The sequence below is a fragment of the Aureobasidium pullulans genome (assembly GCF_000721785.1).
Source record: "Aureobasidium pullulans EXF-150 unplaced genomic scaffold scaffold_4, whole genome shotgun sequence".
Lineage (NCBI taxonomy): Eukaryota > Fungi > Ascomycota > Dothideomycetes > Dothideales > Saccotheciaceae > Aureobasidium > Aureobasidium pullulans.
The window spans coordinates 1,419,580-1,441,801 of NW_021941024.1; the positions used below are offsets into that span (position 1 = coordinate 1,419,580).

The 22,222-nt window shown below is 50.3% G+C and overlaps 9 protein-coding genes across 9 annotated transcripts; 5 read left to right on the forward strand and 4 right to left on the reverse strand.

The window, feature by feature from the left end:
• Positions 1-69: 69 nt before the first annotated feature.
• M438DRAFT_343698 (uncharacterized protein) lies at positions 70-2,263 on the forward strand. Its single transcript, XM_029905041.1, has one exon. It carries the CDS (start codon positions 566-568, stop codon positions 2,093-2,095), a length of 1,530 nt encoding a protein of 509 aa, XP_029763526.1. The 5' UTR covers positions 70-565; the 3' UTR covers positions 2,096-2,263.
• Positions 2,264-2,594: 331 nt separating this feature from the next.
• On the reverse strand, positions 2,595-4,884 carry M438DRAFT_343699 (MFS phospholipid transporter Git1). The gene is made up of 3 exons (XM_029905042.1): positions 4,194-4,884; positions 3,817-4,141; positions 2,595-3,572 (listed from the first exon to the last, which is right to left on the reverse strand). The coding sequence occupies exons 1-3, from the start codon at positions 4,502-4,504 to the stop codon at positions 2,634-2,636; spliced, it is 1,575 nt and encodes a 524-aa protein (XP_029763527.1). The 5' UTR covers positions 4,505-4,884; the 3' UTR covers positions 2,595-2,633.
• Positions 4,885-6,392: 1,508 nt separating this feature from the next.
• On the forward strand, positions 6,393-7,385 carry M438DRAFT_167084 (uncharacterized protein). Its single transcript, XM_029899089.1, has one exon. The coding sequence runs from the start codon at positions 6,680-6,682 to the stop codon at positions 7,271-7,273; it is 594 nt and encodes a 197-aa protein (XP_029763528.1). The 5' UTR covers positions 6,393-6,679; the 3' UTR covers positions 7,274-7,385.
• Positions 7,386-7,514: 129 nt separating this feature from the next.
• On the forward strand, positions 7,515-8,303 carry M438DRAFT_268656 (aquaporin-like protein; the record flags this gene model as incomplete). Its single annotated transcript, XM_029900272.1, has 1 exon — positions 7,515-8,303. The coding sequence occupies one exon, from the start codon at positions 7,515-7,517 to the stop codon at positions 8,301-8,303; it is 789 nt and encodes a 262-aa protein (XP_029763529.1).
• A 1,136-nt stretch (positions 8,304-9,439) lies between these two features.
• On the forward strand, positions 9,440-10,557 carry M438DRAFT_246168 (uncharacterized protein; the record flags this gene model as incomplete). The annotated part of the gene is made up of 2 exons (XM_029899590.1): positions 9,440-9,872; positions 9,929-10,557. Coding segments are annotated over 2 exons (1,062 nt in total), but the record flags the coding sequence as incomplete, so codon positions are not given.
• A 1,475-nt stretch (positions 10,558-12,032) lies between these two features.
• Positions 12,033-15,450, reverse strand: M438DRAFT_167109 (uncharacterized protein). The gene is made up of 3 exons (XM_029899091.1): positions 15,213-15,450; positions 14,329-15,014; positions 12,033-13,980 (listed from the first exon to the last, which is right to left on the reverse strand). The coding sequence occupies exons 2-3, from the start codon at positions 14,996-14,998 to the stop codon at positions 12,365-12,367; spliced, it is 2,286 nt and encodes a 761-aa protein (XP_029763531.1). The 5' UTR covers positions 14,999-15,014; positions 15,213-15,450; the 3' UTR covers positions 12,033-12,364.
• Positions 15,451-16,115: 665 nt separating this feature from the next.
• Positions 16,116-17,917, reverse strand: M438DRAFT_403856 (phosphoribosyl pyrophosphokinase; the record flags this gene model as incomplete). Its single annotated transcript, XM_029909682.1, has 2 exons — positions 16,116-16,904; positions 16,958-17,917. The coding sequence occupies 2 exons, from the start codon at positions 17,915-17,917 to the stop codon at positions 16,116-16,118; spliced, it is 1,749 nt and encodes a 582-aa protein (XP_029763532.1).
• Positions 17,918-18,325: 408 nt separating this feature from the next.
• M438DRAFT_343705 (P-loop containing nucleoside triphosphate hydrolase protein) lies at positions 18,326-19,215 on the forward strand. Its single transcript, XM_029905043.1, has 2 exons — positions 18,326-18,496; positions 18,679-19,215. Exons 1-2 carry the CDS (start codon positions 18,429-18,431, stop codon positions 19,181-19,183), a joined length of 573 nt encoding a protein of 190 aa, XP_029763533.1. The 5' UTR covers positions 18,326-18,428; the 3' UTR covers positions 19,184-19,215.
• A 512-nt stretch (positions 19,216-19,727) lies between these two features.
• On the reverse strand, positions 19,728-21,817 carry M438DRAFT_403857 (glycoside hydrolase family 72 protein; the record flags this gene model as incomplete). Its single annotated transcript, XM_029909683.1, has 3 exons — positions 21,194-21,817; positions 20,389-21,141; positions 19,728-20,188 (listed from the first exon to the last, which is right to left on the reverse strand). The coding sequence occupies exons 1-3, from the start codon at positions 21,315-21,317 to the stop codon at positions 19,728-19,730; spliced, it is 1,338 nt and encodes a 445-aa protein (XP_029763534.1). The 5' UTR covers positions 21,318-21,817.
• Between the last annotated feature and the right edge of the window lie 405 nt (positions 21,818-22,222).

The window sequence follows — 22,222 nt, forward strand, 5'->3', positions numbered from 1 at the left end:
GACCTTTGAACGCCAAGACGTGTGAGAGATGCCCCTCCCACCTTCCCATCAACACCAACCCAGTCACCAAACGACTCGCCATCAAGCGGTAACAGCTGAGCTCTATGAAAACATACTAGAGTGTTTGGCCTAATCATTCTAGCATGGATCATCCATCTTACTATTCGCTAGGTTCAAAGCAACAACACAGAGTCCACTTCATGCCCTGACCAAATCACTGTATTGTATACCGACAGCAAATTGGCATGCTGCATTGCAGGTACCGAGACCGCCTACCATAATCATGTCGCTCGATGATTCTCCCTCTCCAAATTGGTCAACTCCAAAGGTAAATGTGGGTGGTCGCCATGCTTTGTTCTACTTCTCAAAGCCGTGTGAGCAAATCCACAACCATCTTTGTCTGGACCATGACTTGAACGAAAGACATCCGAATCCGGTCGTATGTCGAGTTAACAAAGACTCGAGATAGTACAGCGCAGCTTTATAGCACAACATGTCCTCGATGAATTCACGGCCATGCAGCAATCATCTCATCAGACATTAGCACAGCCTTCTACCACCAATTATGAGTTCACCGCCAGAGCATCCTGGACATGATGATGAAAGTGGTCTTCCCGTTGGTGGTCGATGGATAGGTGGTCAGTTTTTGGGAGGGGGAGGAGACGGCATAGTCCACGTCTGGTTCAAAACCGACGAAACCAATACAATCATCGATCGTATGGTCATCAAAGATATGTGGTCTAAGCAATCGAGTGTGGAACCAAAGGCCTATAAAGGTATCTATGAGGAGCTGGTGCGCAAGGGACTAGACTTCGGTGTTGATCCTTCCAGGCCAGGCAAGGCCCGGGCGGAAGATAGATTCTTCAAGGAAGCGTACATACAAGGGTTGTTGACTGACGAGTCTGGGTCAACTTCTGCCAATACCGTGCCGCTTCGAGGCTTCAAGAAAGGTACAAATTCTGATCTCGCCAAGGGGACTCACTGGCGTACCTACATGGACTGGATGCACGCTAGTGACCTCGCGAACTTCGTGAGCAGACACAAGCTTCCAGGAGACAACGGTTCCGTTCGTAAACCGATTCCCGAGGCATTTATCTGGTGGACTCTGTCCTGTCTTGCTGAGGCATTGGTCGAGATTGATCGACGTACAAAGGTTCGGCCCAATGCACGCACTGAGCGAGATGAAGCGACAGTTTTAGTTGACATGAAATTGGCCAACGTACTGCTCGACTCAACAAGAGGTTCCAGATATCCAGTATACCCGAAACCTCTGATCGCCGACTTTGGATCCGCGCACATTACACACAAGGGTGATCCGCAAAACTACCTCAAAGAGCTGAAGATTTGTGATACGACTGGTTACCACCCTCCGGAATCGGCCGATTATGAAGAATCGGAAGGTCCTGGCGAGTTCCTAGACTCATGGACCAACGTCTGGCAGACCGGCCGAATCATAGAATCCATGATGCGCTTGGACAATTGCGTGAAGGAGAACGAATGGGATGAGGATGATGAAGAGGATCGTGAATCAGAAATCATGACCAACGAGCCCTTCTTCGACTGGTTCCAAGACTTCAAATACAGCAAAGAACTCAGAGAAATTGTCTGGCGTTGCCAACGCTGGGATCCAAATCTACGACCTACACCCACTCAGATCGTGGAGTACATCAACCAACACGAATCCAACCATAACGAGGACATGGACATCTGGGGAACCGAAGACTGGATTGCAGAACAGGAACAAGAGTTAGCAAATTTGACGAAGGAGGAGCGAGAAGACCATGATGCAAGAGCGCAAGAGCGTGCTGGTAGGGCAGAACTGAAATTCTTGCGTTATTATCCCGACAGGGATTTACGTGAGCGATATATTGCTTTGGACATGGACATTCCGGAAGGTTGTGAGCTTGCCTATCAAGGTAAACGTGACACGGGTGCTGCGATTGGTGATGTGGTGGCCGAAGATTCGGAAGATGAAGAGGAAGATGACGGAGATGAAGAGATGGGAGAGGGGGAAGATGAGGGAGAGGACGACGACGACGACGACGATGACATACCTGATGCATTTGACGAGGACGATGATGAGTACGATAGTTAGGTCAAGCACAACCTGATCATCGCTGCTTTCCTTTGTAGATACAACCAAGCTCCAAGCATTGATCGTTCTTGCATCCTAAGTCTCACATCATCACGGGGACTCGTCGAATGTATCTTTCGCGCACCTGTTAGCCTCGGTAAAAAATGCATTTTCATCTCTGCCCAGATGCTAGTCTCGAGACCACCAACTTGCTTCCGTGTTGAAAGCCACTGTTCAAAGTGTCAAGAACTGTCAGAGGATATCGTAGACAACTTCCATATGCTAAACTTTGTCACGCGTACAACTATACAACAGCACAATTTCAGCATTGTTTGGAAGCCTCCACTGAGAGCGTAGTAGTCAGCGCCTCTCTGCGGACGATTATACCGATCTCGAAAACATTGTGCATTTTGACATGCCAGACGACTTCAGACGTGGCCGCAAGAGATGGCTGGAAGTGACAGATTTAGCACAAGGGGAAGCCCCTTTTTCAATTTTCTGATATTACGGATTCCTATCAAACCTCGTCAGTCACGACCAATACTGTACTCCATGCTCCTCAAGCCTTTGACACCTTCTCAGTAACCTCATTACCACCCTCTACCTCCGTCTGTCCAACAATATGTTCAGCACTTTCCCTCTGCACACCCATCTGACTAACATCATACCCATTCTCCGCCAAATAAGCCCTAAACTTGACATCTTCCTCATCAATAGTATCCTGTCCAATATGCGGCAACAAGAAAAACGCAATCCCCGCCGACAAGATACAAAGTGCCGAACTCACGAAAAACGGGTATTGGCCCGCTTTGATGGGATCGGTGTCTTTGTAGCGATTATACAGGATAGCCAGCACTTGATCACCAACGAAAGCGCCAATCTTTCCAATAGCGGCAGCGATACCGTAGTATTGGCCTCGAACAGCGGTGGCGCAGGATTTGGATGCGATGAGGCCGATATTGTCGCCAGGTCCGAATTCTCCCAAGGCGAGAAAAACGCCATAGACGATTACGAAACCGGCGACGTTCTGAGGGTGGGCTAGGTAGCTGTAAACTCCAGCCATGATGAAACCGACGATTCCTTGTGCCAAAACACCGATTCCGAGTGTCATTTTGGGACCTAGCCAGTCGGAGACGAAGGAACCGCCGATGCAGCCGGGGAGATAGAAAAGATAGATCAATGTCGTCCAGCCGAAACTTTTCCACAGTGGCGAGTTGTCTCCTAGCAGGTTATCGACGATGGTGCTGCTGAAGAGGGAGAAACTGTAGCCAGAAAAGTCATAGATGAACCAGATGAGCGAGACTATTGTGAGACGCCACCAGTAGAACTTGATGACGAGGAGCCAAGGTGTCTTCGCTTTTGCCATAGTTTCGCGGCGGTAGGCTTCTGGTTCGTTGAGTTTCAGACGGAGGTAGAGGAGTGAGAGGGGTGGGATGACTCCGAGGCCTAGGCAGATTCTCCAAGCGGCGCGAAGGTGATTCTCTCCTGTAATAAGGACCTATTGAGGGGGTTAGTGACTGAGTTCAAATTGTGTAGCATCTCTTGTGTGCCGGGATCTATTCTGGGTATGGCTGTCAAAATGCAAGATTGTTTTTGTTTTGAAGGTCATGTCCATTGAGGGCAACTCAAGCAGCACTTCTCTGCGGACAACTGTAGCAATCTCAAAAGCATCATGCATTTTGACAGGGGGAATCTTTTGAGTTTGATCGGAGAGTGGAGTGAAAGAAATAATCAGAACATACCACAATCATTGGCACCAGAGCAGACACGACAAACCCAATATCGATCTGCACGTTCGTGAAAAGAATAAACCATCTGTTCCTAGTACCGCTCTTGAGTTCTCCGGTACTTTCGGCACAGCCAACACTGCCTGCTGGGTATTCACCTCCAATGCCGATACCAAGGAGGAATCTCCATGCAGTCAATGCGGCGAACAGACCAGAACTGCTACCTCCAGCACCGTAGCTACCTGCACTAAGTGCGGCAAAAGCGATGAGGATGACTGTACTGGCGAAAAGACTCCATTTACGGGAGTAGTGGTCGGAGGTGTAGCCGAAAATCAACATGCTAAATCATTGTTAGCACTTCATCTTCGTATCACATTGGGCTAGAGACGCACCCAACCACCGTACCAGCGAAGGTTATTGAAGAGACGTTACGTTGAGCAGGTGATGATGCATAGGCGGTGGGATAGATCTTTCCGAGCATGGTGGATACAAAACCAATGACACCGTTCAAATATCCGTCAGAGAAGAGACCAGCGCCACAGGCAATGACAGGCCAGAGACGTTCCCATCTTGACTTCTCGGTCTCGTCGTACGCGGGGCGTGATTGTCCTTCGTATGAGGTATTGGTTGGCTGCTCTTGGATGGGTGCTGCTTCTGGGGGCGTATGGCCGGTATGCTTTTCAATGCTTAGTGGTCGTTCCATGGCTGTGTCGGGATCGAGTCTGATGCTCGAGGTCGCTATCGTGAATTTGAAAGTCGCAATGGGGTTTCGATTGTCGCTTTGGGTAGTCGATTGAAATCTGTCTGGTGAGGCGATCCTGTCAAAACGCGCTTCTGGGGAATAATCAAGCAGAAGACCGAGTGTCTCTTGAATCTGATATTAAGCGAGTTCTGATAATAGCAGCGAATACACAGATGGTAAGTAGATGCAGAAGGACGGAAAATCGTGCAATTCTCTCGAGCAGTCAGGCAAGAGGCAACGCAAGGAAGCAGCTTTGCTCGTTGAGAGGGCACGCGACCACTTATACCTGATAGATCCTATGATCTGCAGTTGGCGGTGATCCTTCTGTACAACAGTTTGCGAACTATGTCTCCGACCAATTGGAGGGCGTCTTGGAGGAATGCTTATCCTGCCGTTCAAAAGCTTTTATGGATGTCCGGCACGTTCGCCGACGTGCTGGTAATGAAGCCCTAGCACACAAATGGCGTCGCCAAAAGTTCCCAATGCGAACTTGAGTCGTATGCAATGGCTTACCACCAACAGGCCTCGTCAATATGTATGGTCGTACAGATTGCTGAAGTAATAATGATACCCGAGATACTCTCACTGAGACAGATTGGTCGGTTTTCAGTGGTGAGTGGTGTCAACACTGGGAGCCTGCTTATCGGCATGAACGAAGCGGCGTCTTGCGTGCGCCACACCCTGAGACTTTGGACCCTGTTGAACTTCGTTTGTTTCTTCCTCTCCAACAGCTAGCAACAACCGCTGAACAGTAAACACGAACACATGATGATGACAAGCGACGACTCAGGGTAGAGAAGAGGAAAACGTGATGAATTTCAAGCCGAGAGCATGTTGCAGAAGCTTGCGTGGCAGAAAGGGTGCAAGCCAACAGCAGCTAAACCTATCAGATCGCGTTGTTGATACACATCTCAATTGGCCGATAGATTACTCGTAGCTATCTTCGCGTACTAAGGCCTGCCACTCTTGCAGCTGTACATACCCGAATGATTTTCAAGGCCAGGTCTTTGATCGTGACAGGGTGACGGTCCTTTCAGATTTCAATGCTTCTCTGCTCCCAATGACCGGCGATTAGCTCTCGACCGCTTGTCAAGACGCAAAAAGCTTTTTGTGTCGCTGCAATCATCTGCCGCGAGCCCCTATCTCTGGCTGGTACTCTCTGTGGAGGACACGACTGTGTAGAACTTTGTTATGCGTGCTGTCAGGGTGCAGCTCTTAACGAGCTCGATTTGCCAAGATTTGACATCCGAGGTCTCGGCGGCGATCATCGCACCATCCCCTCGACCTCATCTTCACATATTGACAGGAACACTTGAGAACGGTCATCGAGGCTAGCGATATGTATCTCGCATGTATTAGATCGAAGCCTCATCAGTCCAACATCGTTGAGATGCAAGTGCTGCGTGCTACATCTCGCCAAGATGTTCAGCAGAAAAGACTCGATCTCAGCTTTCTGTGACGCGATTGTGACCACCTTTTTCAGTGCGGCCGAATCCTTCCATATGGAATTAGGCAGGCAGGGCATATCTTTCCCTATCCTCGTTCCTAATCGGCCGAGGTGAGGCCCTTACCAGAGAAGAATATCATTCTTTCACCTTCCTTTCTTTTCTGACGATCTGTCTCGGCGCCATATTTGATATCTCTCTATCGGCCGCCGGTGTCAAGTATAGGGCGTGTAGCTAACACCATACTTGAAAGGTATACGGTGTCGAAACATTGATCATGGGTTCGATGATACCGCACGAAGATACGACCAGCCGAAGGCATGATTCGGATCAAGCAACGTTGAGCGGGCTGTCAACTTCTCAAAGCAGAGAGTCTATGAGAAGCGTCGACAACAACCGACCACCCACATCACAATCGGGATCAGCTGGCCGTGCTTCGTCCGGACTGCGACAGAGAAACTCGACAAGACGACAGGCGCAACAGTCTCAGCTACAACAATCTTACACAAGTGGCAGGGATCAAGATGGGAGACAAATTTTCACTCTTGCTGGTCCTAGTTTACAAGATGATGACAACAATGGCCGTACTCACAATCAACACCAACCATATGTCGAACCTGGGTATATAGAGCTCAACCCTGCATACGACCAACCTGGAAATGTACGGCCAATATGAGGATTGGCAGATCCTATGCCTCGTATCATCCGCAGAGGAATGAAGCCGTCAGATCAGGAGATCCAAGCGGATCGACCAAGGCCAGGAGACGAGGACGAGGATGTTCTGCAGCCCACCGATTCTCAGATGGAGCAAGGCATCGGGCCAAAGTTGAACCTGAACAAAATTGACAAGAACATTCAAGATGCGACCAAAGAAAGAGAACGCAAATACGCTCAGAAGTATGGCAAGAAATCGGAGCCACCCTCGGAGATGAGCCAGGAGTCTCAAACACAGCCGTTTGGCCCTTTTCAGCACCTTGCACCTCCACAGGAAGCAGATGAAGAAGGAGAGTTGGGAATTCCAAGGCCACCGGTTAATCCGCTCAATCATGATCAGTACCAAGATCAAGATAACAATGACGAGTATGATGAGAAAGGGGATGAAGAGACAGATGACGAAGACATGAAAGTTACACATGATCGAGCTGTCAACGACCACGTGTCGACAAACAAGATTCAGGAGGAGCAGCACAATCATCACACACTATGGGCGGTCGCCAGGACCAAGCTACGTGAACCTCTTGCGGAAGTTCTTGCTGCAAGTCCGACCTCTCTCCCTATGTGCTAAACCTTGTCACTTCGGCTCTCAAGCCGCGGCGATGCGTATCACTCCACCCATTGAAATGCACAATGATATTGAGAAAGAGCACGTCGTCTACAGAGAGTGACAATTTGACGTCCGCTCCTTGGACCTAGCTTTACTTTCGAAAATCATGGTGCATTACAACAGTGTTAGTGACAAACTTTAGCACACGTGGGAGTCTGTCTCACCTTATCTCACAATCTAACGTATGCAGGTGTTCATCCTTATGACGATCGGACTTTGTGCGAACATCGCACACAATATTGCGAACAGCGGTTCAAACGATTCTATGGCCTGGTCTTGGGGATTTGGCACAATGGCTGGTATCTACATAGCAGGTGGAGTCTCAGGCGGTCACCTCAATCCGGCAATCACTATCATGCTCTACGTCTTCCGTGGCTTTCCGAAAAAGAAGATCCTGATATACGTCGTCGCCCAGTTGATCGGGGCTTACATCGGCTCGCTCGTTGCATATGGCATCTATCGCAACTGTATCCTCAACTATCTGGAAACCAATCCGGAGCAAATGACAGATGTCTACAACTCTTTTGTCACCGACCGTATGGATGGTGTTGCAGATGCTGCTTCAGGCTTCCTTACTGAGTTTGTCGCTACAGCCTTCATCGGTGTCATTGTATTGGCTTTGGGTGATGACAGCAACGCACCCCCTGGCGCAGGAATGAACGCTTTCATTCTTGGATTGATAATTTCCATCGAGACTATGGCCTTTTCTGCCAGTACTGGTGCCGCTCTTAATCCTGCTCGCGACTTGGGACCTCGCTTAGCCCTGATCACACTTGGCTTCAGTAGACACGACATGTTTAGTGACGGCTGGTGGATCTATGGTGCTTGGTGTGCAACGATCACCGGTGCCATTGTCGGAGCAATTCTCTACGATATCGCGATCTTTGTGGGAGGTGAAAGTCCAATTAACTATCCTAGAAATAGTGTCAAGAGAGTTGGACACAAGGCCAAAGTGAGGTGGAGGCATAGGTTCAGACGCAGAGAAAGATAGTGGGGTCCCCCATACACTATTGAGCATGGGTCTCAGAGCCTCCGAAGATCTCTTCCGCTCGAAGGATATTCGATTCGACCTGTTCTTGTACAGTCGAAGTTGATGGACCTTTTGCGACCTTTGCCGCGAGATGTGCTTCCACAAGACATAAAACTTAGGGCTACTGCTTACAGAGCTTACACGAGGCAACAATCCTTCGTGTGTCAGTTCAGCTATCGCCACGGACCATAGTTGGTCGTAGTTGAATCTTTATTACCTCCCTGCTCCTGCATGTCAATGTCTCACCAACAAGATGCGCTTCTTCAACTTTATCGACATCCCCATGGAGCATTGACATGTATTAGCAGAGGATGAACTTGAGTTCGAAGCGATAAGGCTCACCCGTTCCAAACGAGGAAGTTGTGGCTTGACGTTTACCCACAACGGTTTAGCAACCGTCCGAAAACGTCGTGAAACTTTTGACTTTCAATTCGCCAAGACGTTCAAAACTTCCATTCTTTCTATGACTACATGGCAAGGTGAGACTTCTCGAAAAGTTGATCGAACATGATCAAAGACAGGTGTCTCTCAGGTACGAGATTCAGCCTCATACAACCAACGCTCGCTATACAGCTGTACACGTTCGGTGGTAGCCGAAACAATTGAACTTCAGCTTGTAAGCCACGCAAATAGCAGGAACTTGAGATGCCAACACATCGCGACTATACCACTACGATTATACGCGAGTTCTCAAAGTATCCTTCCTGCGAAACTTTTACCAAAGCTCGCAGGATTCAGGACCAACTGTTTTAGACGACGCCTCGTGACTTTTCCATTGCGTTATCGATGCTCCTCCTCCAGCCTCATACGTCGTATCCAAGGTACGACCATCGTGGCATAGAGCCAAGTCTACACATCACGGGCTGACAACCATGGCTCGTGATGCATGGCACTTAGGAACCACACGGAGGCGCCGGTAGCGAGCATATTTGCAGAGTCGATGGAAGTGACGACCTTTCGAGGTTTGGATACAAAAGCCGAGATGTTCCCCATCAATAAAGGAGAAACATAACAGAGATTCTTGAAATATCAAACTTTTGTGGTGTCTCAATATGCGTTCGACCTTCCTCATCCCCCCCCTCGTGGCAGTCGTCGCTGCTCTGCCGGCCCCTAACCCTCAGGAAATTGATCTTGATCTGATGATCAACGTCCCCACACCGACTATCATTCAGGCTACTGGAACTCCCGATCAGATTGTTACATACGACACCAAGGCCATTCTTGCCTCTGCCACTGCTGCATCCTCGATCTCTGTCGACATCACTGATGTTGCTACCTCGACTCCTAGCATCGTGAAGCGTGCAGCTTGCGGACCAGAGCCTTCTGGTTACGGACCTGTCACGACCAACCCCAAGGATGATGCTGCTTCCTTCGCTGCAAACCCTGTCTACGCAAATGCCGCCAATAGTGCTGCCGTTCCTTTTGGTTACGTGCAAACTTTCAAGAACTTGAATGCCAGTAGCAGTGCCTATGGCTATATGGGCTTCACCAATCTGAAGGAGTACAACCCCCAGACTTGTGCTACTAAGTGTATGTTGACGAGCTAATATCCTATCAGACTCCTCAATTTACTGATGTTTGCATAGGCAATGCCATCAAGGGCTGCATGGGTATCAACATCTACTTTGAAAGAGACCCCAAAAACACTCCCGACAAGACAGCCTGCCCCAACCCAGCCTCTCTGACCCAAATCCGCTGCGTGTACTGGGGCGGGCCGGTTACAGCGGGCAACACAAACAACTATGGTCGCAAGTGGGAGCAATTCTCGGTTGTTTTTGCTGGCTCGAATGGCTATGTGAACCAGAACATCGCCGCTCCCTCTGGCTACTCCGATGCCACTTACCTCAACAACGCAGCTATAAATGCACCATACGATGCCCTAGGTTACAACACCTACATGGGCGCCAAAGTCTTTGCTACCGGCCCTTTCAACGCCACTCTCTGTGCTGAAGCCTGTAACGCTCAAAACGTGTACAACATCGCCAACCCCCCTGCCGATGGCGCACCCGTCCAAACATGCCAATTCTTCAACACCTATCTTCTCTTCCTCAACAACACGCAAGCATTGGGCCAATACTGCGCCATGTACAGCAGTGCCTGGACCTCCAAATACGCCGCCAAGGTCGAACAATGGAGAGGCAACGACCGCTACACCGTACAATTCAGTTATTCCTTCAGCAACATCACAAACCCGGGCACCACACCCAACAAGGCCGCCGCCGTCGCTCAAGCCAAGGAGGAAATCGCATACTCTACTCTGCAGGGATATTGCAGTACTTTGTTGGCTTACAATGATTTGAACGCGTATGTCACCGCTACGAGCACAAAGATTCCGGTGTCGACTGTTACCACTACTACGACTTTGAAGATCAAGACTTCGTCTTCTTCCTCATCTTCTTCTTCTTCGGTCAAGGTTTCTTCTTCGAGTCCTTCGTTGAAGGCATCTTCGCTGTCTAAGCGTGCAGTGGCTTCTGCTGTCTCGACCCCTGCTGGATTGACCAAGTACCCTGCTAGTGTTTTGTCGAGTGCTTGCTCGGCATTGGTAACCAGTGTGCCCAAGACCGCTACTGTTACTGTTTCTACTGCTACAGTCACTGGATCTACGTCGAGGTCTACGGTTATCAAGACCGTTGCTACCACTACTCGTTAATTCGATATCCGAGATATGAGATACAAGCGGAGACTAGAAAGGCTGGTCCTAGGATGATAGACAATTGTTTGAAATGGAAGGGGATAATGTATACAGGTTTTGTAGACATTGACAGTCTTTATTGAGATTTCTGATTTCTGTCTCGTTGTCTGTTTTCACCTTGTTGCCTTTTTTTTCTTGAGCAGTGCCTTGTGGGTCAATTCATGATGAACTCTGCTCTTCTTTGGTGCGAGTCGATCGTGCATCAGAACAAACAAACAAAATCCATCACAACCAAAAAAAAGACGAAAAGGTTTTCCAAGCAACACCTCCACCAGCGTTCGATGTGGCATGCTGGTCAAAAGAAGGGCAAAAGAAGATTCCGACACGGGGAATTGAACCCCGGCCTCCTCGGACCTAGTTGCTTCTTTCGAAGACGGTTTGAGAGCGAGAAATCCTAGCCACTAGACCATATCGGATGTTGTTGAAGAGATTCTTTCTAGATTACAATATATTGGTGAGGGCAGCTCTGCTGCTGGTCGAGAAATGTTTCAATCTCTACCGAGATGGCTCCTCCCTATTCACTGTCACGAGAAGAAAAATTAGAGGCTTGCTATGGTTTTGTGGTTTTCTCGTGTTTTGTTCAATCATCTTGACTGTGCGCTATACTTCTAGTATGAAAAAAGCGCTTCTTGGTCTCATTCTTCGATCTCTCTCTTTCTCGGGGTAGTGGGTATCAACAACATAAACGTATTGAAAAAGAAAGTAGAAAGCGCTTTGAGACAACAACAAAAAACCAAAAAGTAGTATCAATCCTCCTTCGTCCTACTCGAAACAGTAAAAGAAAACAAGTATCATCCCCTTTTTGGAAGAAAAATCGAAAATGCAAGTATCCCTTTCCCTCAACGAACCCTTTCCTCTTTCAATGCAGTAAACCCCTTTCCTTTTCGCAATGCAGTAATAACAGTAATCTTCTTCGATATTGGTGTAATGGACAGTTCTCCTTGACTTGAGTATGAGTGCGGCGTGAGGAGAGAAACAAACAGACAAGCCTCGTCATCGAGTCGAGCTACGGTGCTGGTGAGCCAAGTCTTGATTGACCAGCTGCGAACCAGAGATGGCGAGCTAGTAGGATGAACCAGCTGCAAACCAGATGAATGGCGAGCTAGTATGATGAACCAGCTGCAAACCAAGTGTGTGTGGCGAGCTAAGTCTGTGATGGACCAGCTGCAAACCAGAGTAGCCCGTCTTGTCTTCAAGTTTGGCTACAACAATGGCGAGCTAGTTTTTGATGAACCAGCTACAAACCAGAGGAGCCTTGACTTTTCTTTTGGCGACTGGACTGCGAATGTCTTCGTCTCGTTTTGCCTTGCTCATACGGTCAAGACAGAATTCAGGCGGCCTTGGCCATGGCAGCGATCAAACCGTTGGTGAAGTATTCGTGATCGGCTGCTCTCATTTCGGGTGTGTAGAGAAGGTCAATTCTGGCCCAAGTTTCGGGAGTCTCCATTGAGACACCGGCAGGCCAGTTGTAAACCTTTTGAGGGGGTGTCGTGGGCAGCTGAGGGACAGGGCTGACTTCCTGAATGTCCTCGAGGGGAGCAATCAGGGGCTGCTGAGGCGAAGAAGCGGCAATGGTGCTGCCGGTCGAGAGACGCTCGACATTGCGTAGGCGCGAGGGCTGCTTGGGCTTGTGCTGAGAGAACTGAAGACGCTGCTTCTCGATAGCTTGCTGGGTGAGCTGCGAGTAGTTGGGAGTAGGAGTTGCGGGAACAGCGGGTGGTGCTACTGGTGCTGCTGTCTGCTTGACAGGGCTGATGGCAGGTGGCTGTACTGCAGGAGCCTTGGGCTGGAAGACATTCTCGTCAAGTCTCTGTCTCTTGGCAGGGTGCTCTTGCACCGGTGGAAGCAAGCGGATCTGATCCTCCTCCATCTCGACCTCGTCACTATCGCTGTCGTAATCGAAGAATCCATCCACAAGACCATAGGTGCCCGTGCTTGCGCCAGGAACTCTGCTCGGAATGACTGCGAGTGCGTCGACCTTGACCCTTCTCTTGTTACCAGTCTTCTGGGCAGCGACCTCTTCCATGTCACGCTTTCTCTGCTCTTCTTCAATTCTGCGGCGCTCCTGCTCAAAATTGTCGACTTGTTCTTGAATGCGCTTGCGCTCTGCGGTCTTCTGTGCTGCTTGTTCGAGCTGTTCAGCCCTGCGGTCTGCGTTGACTTCCTTTGGCTTGGAAGGAGTGTCGCGCTTGAGTGGAGAACCGAGTCGACGAATCGGGCGACGAGTGGTTCTGGGTGTCTGGCCGTAATTGGGATCTTCGTCAGAGGCAGGAGTGGGGGTTGCAGGTGATGCCGGTGCGGGTGATCTAGGCTTGGGTGTAGGGCTCTGTTGTGAAGAGAAAGGAACACGTTTTTGTTTCTTTGCACGAGCAGGCGTAGATTGCTGTTGCTGGCTCACATGTGCGGGATGCTCTTGCTGTTGCTCTTGAGGTTGCCCTTGCGGCTGTTCCGGAAGGCGCTTGGTGGGAGAAAGAATGGGACGGTGCGAAAAGATGTTCTTGACCGAGCCGAAGAGGGATGTAAGACCCCATGATGGAGAAGCGGCGGGCGTCTCGGCAGGTCCTGATGTTTGTGATGATCTCTGAGGAGTCTGGGCCTCGGGAGTCTTGCTTTGAGGAGTCTTACTCTTGCGCTTGTCATCGGTAGTCGAAGGACTTGAGCGCGACAAAGTCTGGTCGAGTTTTTCTTGCTGGGCAGCCTTGTTGGTGGCAGCTTCAGCTACCTCAGCGGCCTTGCGGGCTTCTTCGGCTGGAAGACGGACGCTCATGTGGTAGCGCAAGTCAAATTGGCGGCCGACGGTGCGAGGAACCTCTGGCGATGAACTTTGACGAATGGAGCGCTGAGGAGAAGATATGGTCGAAGACTGAGACTGCTTGGAAGTAGCAAGGTAGCGGGTTTCGACTTCGCGCAAGCGCTGAATCTCTCTGCGCATTTCCTTGAGGAGCGCTGTTTGTTGAGAATCGGTTAGCTCTTCGAAGACAGCGTCAGAGCGGAGAACTTGGTCCATGATAGACAAAGAAGGTGATGGCAATGTACGTGAGACGCGTGGTGAAGGAGTGTACAGGGCCTTGGCATAATCAAATGGTGAGATGGGAGATGACACAGCGTTAACAGAGATTGTGGCCAGCGGACTGTGAAGCACACTCTTGTCGAGCGAATGGATGGACGGGCTGGCTTTGTTGGAGGAGACGCGCTGGAGTTGTGGTCTCTTTGCGGACTCGCGACCAACAAGACTCGAGCCGGGTCTCTTCAAGGACTTTGCAGAAGGGGGAGTTTGATGAGAGTGTGACAAACCAGCGTGGGCTGTCTCATCGGCAAATTGTGCCTGGACAGCTTCTTCTTCTTCTTCGGCCTCTTCGTTGGCAATCTGTGCCTGGACAGCTTCTTCTTGTTCCACCTCGATGGGATCGTCCTGGAAGATGGCGACGGAGTCCTCGATGACGATTGGTTCTTCGATGCTTTGCTTGACGGTGGGCGAAGAGTGAACAGAGTTGTTGTACGTCGAAGCAATGTGACGGTAGCCTTGAGGTGTGACGTATGGAGATGCGTCGGCGATGGGCGCGACGTCGGCAGGCTTTGGTAGGGCGACGCGAGGTGTGCGGGTGGTGCGAGTTGCGCGAGTTGCGCGAGATGCGCGAGTTGATGGTTGCTTCTCCTCTTCCGTGACGGCACGAGGTGCGTCGGCGATGGATGCAACTTTGGCGGGCTTTGATCGGGCAACACGAGGTGTTGGTTGCTTCTCCTCTTCCTCGGCAAGAGCAGGAAGTCGGTCGACGGGCTTCTCGAACGACGAAGGCTTGGACTCCGGCGTCTTTGAACGCGACGTGGATCTCAGGCCGGTGCGTCTGGGCGTCGGGGCCTCGACTGGTGGCTCGAGTTCTACGCTGCCGGCGCGGACGTTGCTGCGGGTTGCGCGCGCTGGTGTTGCGTCGCCAGACGCCTTTGTCTTTGAGACGCGAGGCATGGTGAGAAGGTGTTGGCTATCAATAATCGGACAAGTCAGCGAATTGAAAGCGCAAGCAAGGGAGAATATTTGTTTGACAGCGCGCGCCGAGGCCAGCGTCAATGCTTTGTCAAAACGCCACATGAAGCTGTGATTGGCTGGACGCGACCATCGAGAATATAAATCCAGCCAGTGAAGGAGAGGACAGTGAAGAGAGAACAAAGAAAGCGCATACCTTATGTGAATCTATGATTCAATTGAGTTTTGTTCGAGGTGAGAAAACGCGTTGCGCTTTGTTTGTTGTGATGATTTTGGAGCTTGTGAAAAAGTTGTAGTCGTGGACTTGTTGATGCGCTTTGGTATGTACTTGAAAACAGTAATTACTGCCAAGGTTAGGATCAGGAGAAAAGTTGTTGTGGAACAAACGACCATACCAAAACAAAAGTTGCGATTAGAAGAGGGAGAGAGGAGGGGCGAGGATTTGAGAGTCTATATACACGCGAGATGATTCGGGATTTTGGGATCACGTAGCAACCAGAATCACCACCGGAGAATCACCACCACAGCTTGGACACCAAGCGCACCATAGCAACAGTAGCTTTCGCTTACAACCAAAAGCGAGAGTCAAAGCAGAATCTGAAATTAATAAAGATGCTACATATGCCATACCAAAATGTCGCTTCGATCAATTCCTTTTTCTGACTCCCAAGCTACCAACAGCATAGATATATATTCGTAAGTGAATGGCACCAGATTCGCCCTCCTGCTTTCAGGTAAGCCCTAATACCTTACCGTCCGAATGCATCATGTTATTGATGTTGATACGACCGACATAAGAGGGCATGTTGAGATGCTCTCAGCACACATGCATCCAAATACTAAAAGCATCATGCACTTTGACAGCCATGTGAAAGGATATCTCAGAAGGCTGCGAGCTCAATTTTGTTGCAAGTTCGTACCCTTTGTTAACTTCGACGTGATCTGTCGCACGATATAGGTGGTGCGGTGATGGTCGAGCCACAACAAGAACGAGGAGTTCACGAGTGGCGGTATACAACTGCATGCTGATTGGATGTAATGGAACAACGCAAATGACTCGGCATGATTAAGTATCAGACATCCGACAGTGTTGCGCGCTTTAGGGAAAAAGCACATCATGGCGGTGATACACCAGAAAGGTGATGTCGCGATGGGCGACGCCATACTTAGCTTTTGATTGTTTTTCAACAGGATGAGGGTCTGCCTTTGAGAATCGATGGTGGAAATCAATAGCCATGCTGTTGTCGACATGGCGCGAAATGGCGTCGGGGAGATCTAAACCCAAGACGGAGCGGCGTTGATAGCCATTTTGAAATTGCTCTCTGTTCGTATATCGCAGCGATGTCCTCGCGGAAGTAACCCCTTCTATGCTTTGCCAACCAGCAATATGCCCCGAAACGCCAGCAAGATCAAGCAACATTTTTAGCAACCACCTAATCGTGGAATAGAACGCTGATACTCTCTCCGTGGTGGACTCTTCTGATGGCCTAGAATGGTTGTCAATGGATTGTCCCCGCGGCGCAATGTCACGTATGACCACTCGAGAAGGCGCAACCCAACTTACCTCTGCGAAGACGTTTCCTACTTCGAGGACTTCCAGCTTTTGGCAACGCTTCTTGTTCTCCTCCTGGTCGACACTGTTGGTAACGACAACCTTGTCGATGGCGCTGGCATTGATGCGGTCGATGGCATCTCCACTGAGCACGCCGTGGGTGACGAGGGCGATAACCTTGTTGGCGCCCTCTTTCTTCAAGAGTTTGGCTGCGCGAGTGATGGTGTTGGAAGTGTCGGCAAGATCATCGACAAGGATAGCAGTACGGTCAGCAACATCACCTACCAGCATCATTGTCGCATTTTGGCGGTCGGTGATTTGTGTCGGGCGACGTTCCTGCAATGTCGTCAAACCCGCTCCTTGGGCTTCTTTACGTTTACGAGTCTTACCTTGTGAATGAGTGCAAAGGGCATACCCAGAGCATCGGCAATGGCAGTTGCACGCTTGGCACCGCCAGCATCCGGACTGACGATGACGGCATTTTGATAGTTAGGAATATGGAATTGGATGTACTTGCGCAAGAGGTGCTTGCCGTACAAGTTGTCGACGGGGATGTCAAAGAAACCTTGGTATTGAGGGTCGTGAAGGTCCATTGTGATGATGTGGTCGGCACCGGCGCAAGTCAAGAGGTCTGCGACAAGCGTACCAGCTTGCGCAACCCACTGCTTGTAACCTCTTTGCGGCTCGAAGTGAGGAGGGGCCTTGTGGAACTTGGCGACAGGCTTGTCACCGTTGGCGCTACCATTGGTCACGGTGGGTGTGAGGGTGTTGTCGTCGAAATAGTCGGACTTCTCGGAGGTGACTGACTCGATGGTCGAGCGACGGGGCATCTTGACAGGGCTGCCCTGGCTGTCTCCGTTGGCTTGTTGGTCACGCAGTTGCATGTCCATCAGCTTCTTGTGCAAGTTTTCCGGGCCGCCCTTCATTCCAGCACTTTCTGCTTGACCGGGCAGGGGGGTTGTGGGCCTGCTGTCAAAGGTGTAGTTGCCATTGCGGTTGAGTTGAGTAGGGGCCTTGGCAAGAGGGGCGCCAGTCTTGTTGTATGGGATGTCGCTTTGTCTTGAGTAGGGGAAGAGGGGAAGGACGGCAGTGACGCGCTTTGCGGAAGCAGTTTTGCAGGCCGAGATAGTGATGAGGAGTTCCATGAGGTGGTCGTTGACCTTGCCGCCGCCCGACTGGATGATGAAGACGTCTTTGCCTCTAACAGAGTCCATGACCTCGACGCGAGTCTCTCCGACAGCAAACTTGCTCAGCAAGATTTTGGAAGGAGGAACACCAAGGTGGTTGCAGATGGTGTCGGTCAGGTCGGGGTGCGAGTTACCGCCCAGGACGACTAGATTGCGTACCATGATGTTGCGAGAGTGTTGCGAGTAAGATTCGGTATAGGCTTCTTTGTAAGAATGTAGGAGGGCTTCCGGCCGGCGTTATTGACAAAGTTCGAGCTCCTTTGAGGCTTTGGATTTTCCTTCTCCAGCTTTTTTTCTTCGGCGTTCCTGATCTGGGGAAAGCTGCGTGGTTCTGCGGATTGAGTCACACTTCCGAGAAGGTGAGGGTGTTTGTCGGCACTGCGAGAGTGGTCGAGGGTGCGCCGTAGAGGGATGAGGGGATGAGGAAAAAGTCTGACTTCGTCATGGTGGGATGTCAGGATAGAGTTCGAGAGTTCCTAACCCCAACTTTTGCGTGATGGAAAGCTTTGACCGCCGGCGGCCGCATGCCTGCAGCCTTCCGAGGCAGGAGTGCGACCAGGCACCATCTGTCTCACTATCTCGCGTGCTTCGTTTCGTCTGTCACTCCTTGCCTCGTCTGCCTTGTTGTAGCTTTGCTTCTTACTCAAGCTTTGCTGCTTCACAGATTGCCTTGATGGAAGCTCAAGAAGTGAGCATATTGCTATTGGGTGATGCCGAAGTGGGCAAGACCACCTTCCTTTCGTATGTACAATTATGCCTTATGATACATTCCTTATTGATTTGACATCACTTTGCTTGTAATTTCTGTTCCACTCTTCCCGTCTTAACAATTGCCATCTCCCACTTCTCAATGGCAAACAAATCATCACCCATATCCGTGACACCATTTATGCCTATGACCATGACCTGACAACTTTCTCAAGCCGCCTAGCTCTAGGACCAAACAACACAACCTCCTCCCTCCCTATACTACGAGACCTCGATCAACCCTTCACCTTCGACCTCCGCAGCCGCACCCGGCCCATCCGCCTAGAATTCTCCGACACCTCCTCACCCACAACCTACACCCTCCTCCGGCCCTCTCTAATCCTTCTCTGTTTTTCAATCCCCTCGCGAGAATCTCTGACCTCTTTATCCACGAAATGGAAACATATAGTCGAGACCCACTTCAATTATGATGAAAGTATTCCAGTGGTTGTGTTGGGGTTGAAGAGGGATTTGAGAAATGACGATGGGGAGGAGGGCATGGTGTTTCCGCAGGAGGGGGTTAGGGTGGCGGCGGAGATGAGGTGTGATAGGTATTGTGAGTGTAGTGCTGTGACGGGGGAGTTGTGTGCCCAGGTTTGGGAGGATATTGTCAAGACTGCTGTGGCGACGACGACGGAGCAGGGTGGCAGGTCGGAGCCGCCACCTTGTATGATTATGTAATTTGTGAAGTGGAATCAATGATATTGTCAACATCCGATCTGAATTATATGGTTTATGAGAAAGGTTAGTTGATGGTTTGCGGATGGGTAGACCCAATCACAATTGAGCGTTCAGCGACAAGTTCTCATATGATCCTGACAATCGACCCAAAATCAGTCTGACCACGACAAGTCCCACGCATCATAGCAAAGTACATCCGGTAAATAAACTGACCACTCGCATGTTCGCTCTTTCTACTCGTATCGTGTCAGATATGGTAAAATACGGATGAGTATGGGGTGACCCTGGCTCTGTGATCACCCAGTCGCACCCCCCAAGTCTCATCGAATCATTGCGTGCTTGAAGAAGCCTACATCAGGCACTTTACTGGTCATCACAGAATGAATTAACAACAGACTGAGCTCCGTAAAGAAGTAGAATACAAATTATAAAGTTTTCGTAAGAAAGACGTGACACACAGGACATTGCTTCCTGGTCGTCCGTGAAGAGGTCTATCCTTCAGAATGCAAGTGCATTAGAGATCGGTGAAGATTGATCATACCATTTACAACCACCAGATGAAACCAAGCATGACAGTGACGAGACCGACGCTCATACCAGCAATCTGTCTGCTCGGGCTAGCCATACCAGTTTGGCTGGCTGAAGCGGCGGCTCCAGTGCCAGTGGAGGAGCCAGTGCTACGGCTACCGCTGCTGCTTGCACGAGTTCCAGTTGCGCCCGAAGTGGCAGATGCAGGGACAGAGCTAGTAGCTTGGGCATCAAAGGTCTGGCCGATAGTGGGAAGAGCGACGTTACCGCTGACCTCCCATGCCATGGAGGTGTATGCAGGGCACTCAGGGGCAGAGTTCGAGGGAGAGTACGCGGATTCCGAGACACCAGAGGGAGTAAGAGTCTTCCAGTGGTTGGAAAGATTCTGAAAGTCTGGCGAGATAGGCGTGGGGGTGCCAGTGCGAGTGTAGCCATCAGGAGCGTTGGTGGCGGTAGGGTCAGTCTTGGGGCCGTATTCTAGGAAGCAAGATTAGTATGGTTCTTGATCATCGTTATTGGCAGCAGTGCTATGAGCTGCCTTTGCGTGAGCTCAACCCAGTGAATTGCCTTCTCTGGATGGCGTTTGGCTCAACACGCACGCCAGACGGCGATTTCGACAGGATTGGCCAAAACATAAAGAACAACCCATCACAAAGCTCTCATATGGGATAACTCACGAATCAGTCCGTAGTTGTTAGACTCCTCAATCCATTCGTAGATCATAACACCGCTCCAGTACTGGGACATCTCAGAGCCGAAGATGGCGGCTTGGTCGTCGAAGGTTCTGGGCTTGGGAGTGTTGCAGCCAACCTCGGAGAAGAAGATGGGGATGTTGTACTCGGTAATGTTCTGGGTCAACTGCTCGTAACCAGACACCTGGTATGAAGATTCTCCACACCATTCATATGCGTTAAGAGAGAAAAAGTCAAGAGCCTCAGAGGCGTTGGTACCGCAAGCAAGGTAGTTCTGGAGGTTGGGACGAAGACTCGAAATATCGGCAGCAGAGTAGCCAACGGGGATGTTACGGTAGTTCTTGCTGTTGCGGTAGGCCTTCATGTCACGAGCGGCAGCCTTGACATAAGGGGCAGCGACTGAGCCGTTTCCAGTGGTGAGGACCTCGTTGCCGACAAAGAAACCGGCAGTGTTGTCGAACTGCTGGAACTCATCCATAACCTTGGCAAAAGCATCGTACTGGGATTCGTTCCAGTGGGGAGAAGTTTGCTCAATCTGAGTGTTGAAAGTGTCCAAGTCAACAAACAGATAAATCCCGGCGTCTGCGAAAGTCTTCATGCAGTCTTGGTGATCGGCATCCGGGTCCACGTGGTAGACGCGGATGGCGTTAGCACCCAGAGTCTTCATGAGCGATGCATCCAATTGACACTGGTTGTTGTCGATGAGAGGATCCTCAGGCACGAGCTGGTAAGCAATACCTGCATTGAATGTTAGTACACCATAATCGATTACTGAATCGAAATCACTCACCTCTGACGAAGTACTGGTTGCCATCGCTGGTGAAGAATTTGCTTCCCTTGACCGAGATCGTGGGAATGGCAGAGGCGAGTGCGGCGAAAGCGATGCCGCACGCAACACTGAGAGAAGAACGCATTTTGATGAAAATGTTGCTGCTGCACAAAAAAGAATCAAGCAGAGTAGACAGAAGGTTGTATGTCTGATAAGAAGAATTTTCGAAGGTTAATCGATGCCGTTGTTTGGACACAAAGACAAACACGAGGCAAGGGGTGGTTGCAGCTTCCTCAAACAAGAGCAACGAGCGAGTGAGCGAGTGACTACAGAAAGGAAATTCGAAAAACAGTCCGACGCGAAGGAAGAACAACAGGGACAGATCGAGCTCGTAGAAATAGAAAAAACCTGTCGGCTCCCACCTATCTATAATCCTACCTTAAGGTTAGTTCATATCCTAGCGGCGGTAAGGAAGGTGATCTGGCTCAGTCTGAGGGGATCCAGTGCAGTTTCATCGCGCAATCCATCCCCATGGAGAACCTGCAGATCATTTGCTTGTCAAAACGCAGGCATCCGACTCGAGTGCAGACAGAGATTACTACTATCTGTTCGTGCGCCAATTGTTGGTCGCAGACAACAACACTGTTGCCTCTTCTCACTGCCGACAGCATTCTTCTGCGTTGAACTGTCGCCGCACAATCAACGAGTGGTCTGTGCGAAAACGGGCTTCCGCCAACAATCTCCTGAAAGTTGTTTGGACATCCAACTTTCAGAGCCGCGGCTGCGGTGCTCTTCTGCCGCTGTCTACGGTTTGCCTCCAGAGCAAACTTTCTGCCCATCGATCCTGAGAACAAGCTGACCTGCTTCGACACCCAGAAGCCGCGCGGTGTATGAGGTCTAGGTTTTGGGTCTCGAGGTGGCTACGCAAGCAGGCTTACTCCCACCAGCCATACATACACAAGCCACGCCTCATCAGCCACTTCATCAATTCAAATATGAATGCGCAGGGCCTCAGGCACAGTCAAAGCTGGTGCTAGCTGGCTGCAAACC